The sequence below is a fragment of the Gadus chalcogrammus genome, chromosome 10 (assembly GCF_026213295.1).
Source record: "Gadus chalcogrammus isolate NIFS_2021 chromosome 10, NIFS_Gcha_1.0, whole genome shotgun sequence".
Classification (NCBI taxonomy): domain Eukaryota; kingdom Metazoa; phylum Chordata; class Actinopteri; order Gadiformes; family Gadidae; genus Gadus; species Gadus chalcogrammus.
In genome coordinates, this window is record NC_079421.1 from 13,521,754 (window position 1) to 13,524,253 (window position 2,500).

General features: G+C 57.7%; 1 protein-coding gene across 1 annotated transcript in view; it reads left to right on the forward strand.

Annotated features, from left to right (window-relative positions):
• Positions 1 to 2,500, forward strand: part of LOC130390521 (amyloid beta precursor protein binding family B member 2-like) — a 26,563-nt gene that overhangs the window by 18,615 nt on the left and 5,448 nt on the right. The window contains exons 11-12 of the mRNA XM_056600520.1: positions 1,130 to 1,135; positions 2,477 to 2,500. The exon at positions 2,477 to 2,500 is cut by the window's right edge and continues 91 nt beyond it. Coding sequence (XP_056456495.1) covers positions 1,130 to 1,135; positions 2,477 to 2,500 — 30 coding nt within the window. The remainder of the gene's footprint in view (positions 1 to 1,129; positions 1,136 to 2,476) is intronic.

Consider the following 2,500-nt stretch of genomic DNA (forward strand, 5'->3'; position numbering starts at 1 on the left):
CCTTTCTCCCGCTGCCCTTTCCCCTCCATCCATCACCTCTGTCTCCCTACGCCTCCTACGTCCTGCCCTCCTCACCTCCTACGTCCTCCGCTCCTCCCCTCCTATGTCCTCCCCTCCTCCCCTCCTACGTCCTCCCCTCCTCCCCTCCTACGTCCTCCCCTCCTACGTCCTCCCCTCCTCCCCTCCTACGTCCTCCCCTCCTCCCCTCCTACGTCCTCCCCTCCTCCCCTCCTACGTCCTCCCCTCCTCACCTCCTATGTCCTCCCCTCCTCACCTCCTATCTCCTCCCCTCCTACGTCCTCCCCTCCTCCCCTCCTGCGTCCTCCCCTCCTCCCCTCCTGCGTCCTCCTCTCCTCCCCTCCTCCCCTCCTGCGTCCTCCCCTCCTACGTCCTCCCCTCCTACGTCCTCCCCTCCTCCCCTCCTGCGTCCTCCCCTCCTCCCCTCCTGCGTCCTCCCCTCTTCCCCTCCTACGTCCTCCCCTCCTGCGTCCTCCCCTCCTCCCCTCCTACGTCCCCCCCTCCTCCCCTCCTGCGTCCTCCCCTCCTCCCCTCCTTTGTCCTCCCCTCCTCCCCTCCTTTGTCCTCCCCTCCTCCCCTCCTACGTCCTCCCCTCCTCCCCTCCTGCGTCCTCCCCTCTTCCCCTCCTACGTCCTCCCCTCCTCCCCTCCTCTCCTCCCCTCCTCCCCTCCTGCGTCCTCCCCTCTTCCCCTCCTACGTCCTCCCCTCCTGCGTCCTCCCCTCCTCCCCTCCTTTGTCCTCCCCTCCTCCCCTCCTACGTCCTCCCCTCCTCCCCTCCTGCGTCCTCCCCTCTTCCCCTCCTACCTCCTCCCCTCCTGCGTCCTCCCCTCTTCCCCTCCTACGTCCTCCTCTCCTCCCCTCCTCCCCTCCTCTCCTCCCCTCCTCCCCTCCTACGTCCTCCTCCCCTTCCTTCCCCCATCCCACGTTTCTTTTATCCTCCTTCCTTCCTTCTTCCTTCGAAATGGTTGATCTTTCCTTCCTTCATCCCTCCACCTCCACCTCCACCCCCCCTAACCCCTTAATCCCTCCAACCCTCCACACTCCAACTCCATCCCCCCCCCCCACCCTCCACCCCCGGCCCCCCCTCCACCCCCTGCTCTCCCGGACCCAGAGAAAGGTAACCTGTCTGTCTACCTGTTGTGTTGAGCCGTCGATGTGTGTTGCCTGTCAGTCTGTCACTGCACCTGTAACGCCCCCCCCCACCCCAATATTTCATCACCTCAGCCAACAGAACCCTCCCCCCCCCCCCCCTACACACACACACACACCACACACACACATCAGTCCAGACACACAGCTTTCCCCGGAGCTCTGCTTGATCTTTAAAAGGAATGCGGCCGCAGAGTCGGTTTCCCGCCACCAGAGAGAATGTGGACGCGGCCCGCGGGCGGCTGAAGGCTGTCACTTTATTGGGGTCTTGGAGCGCCCCAAAGGTGGCAAACAATAACACACAGAAACACAGAACAACCACACACACACACAAACACACACACACACACAAACACACACAGACTGAGACACACAAAAACACACACAAGCACACACACACTCACACACAGACAGAGACACACAAACACACATGCAAAGACAGAGAGACAGATGGAGAGAGACCCACACACACATCACACACCGACACAAGCCCATAAAAACATACACACACATATATATAAACAACATATTCACACTCACAAACAAGAAATACAAACCCCCCCCCCACACACACACATATATCTAGAAATACACACAGACACACACACCATCACGGCTGTCCTGCCCCTTCTCCACTCAGACCCCAGGTGGTGGGCTTTATCGACCCGGGATGTTTGAGTTGATGACTGAATGGGTGAGCGTGTGAGTGACTCTGTGAGGCTGTGAATGTGTGAGCGTGTGCCTAAGCCTCTGAAAAGGTGAGTGTGTGAGTGAGTGTGTGAGTGTGTGAACACACAATTAACGGGACGAGACAGGACAGATAATGGGCTCATAAACACAAAGCTGCCATAAGCATCACCTCTGTTGTCTCTATAACATTAGGTGTGTGTGTGTGTGTGTGTGTGTGCGTGTGTGTGTGTGTGTGTGTGTGTGTGTGTGTGTGTGTGTGTGTGTGTGTGTGTGTGTGTGTGTGTGTGTGTGTGTGTGTGTGTGTGTGTGTGTGTATGTGCATGTGTGTGCGTGTGTGTGTGTGTGTGTTCCTGTGCGTCCGAATCTAGCCAACAGCTTATCTGTAACACCATTTAAATGGATCATCTGTCGTCCCCAACTCCCGTCTGCATAAATATGAAAGGCTTGCAGAAGAAGCCAGACCTCCATGTTGATTTATATTTTCGCAGAAACGTTCACCACAGCACTTTATCGTCTTCTCCTGTCGACCGCTTGTAGCTGGACCGCGTCTCGGGTTCCCGGTCCCTGGGTGTTTTTCGGTTATATTTGATGCATGTCGTTGTGTTTTATCTCTTTCCAGGGACTTTGCCTACGTGGCCAGAGA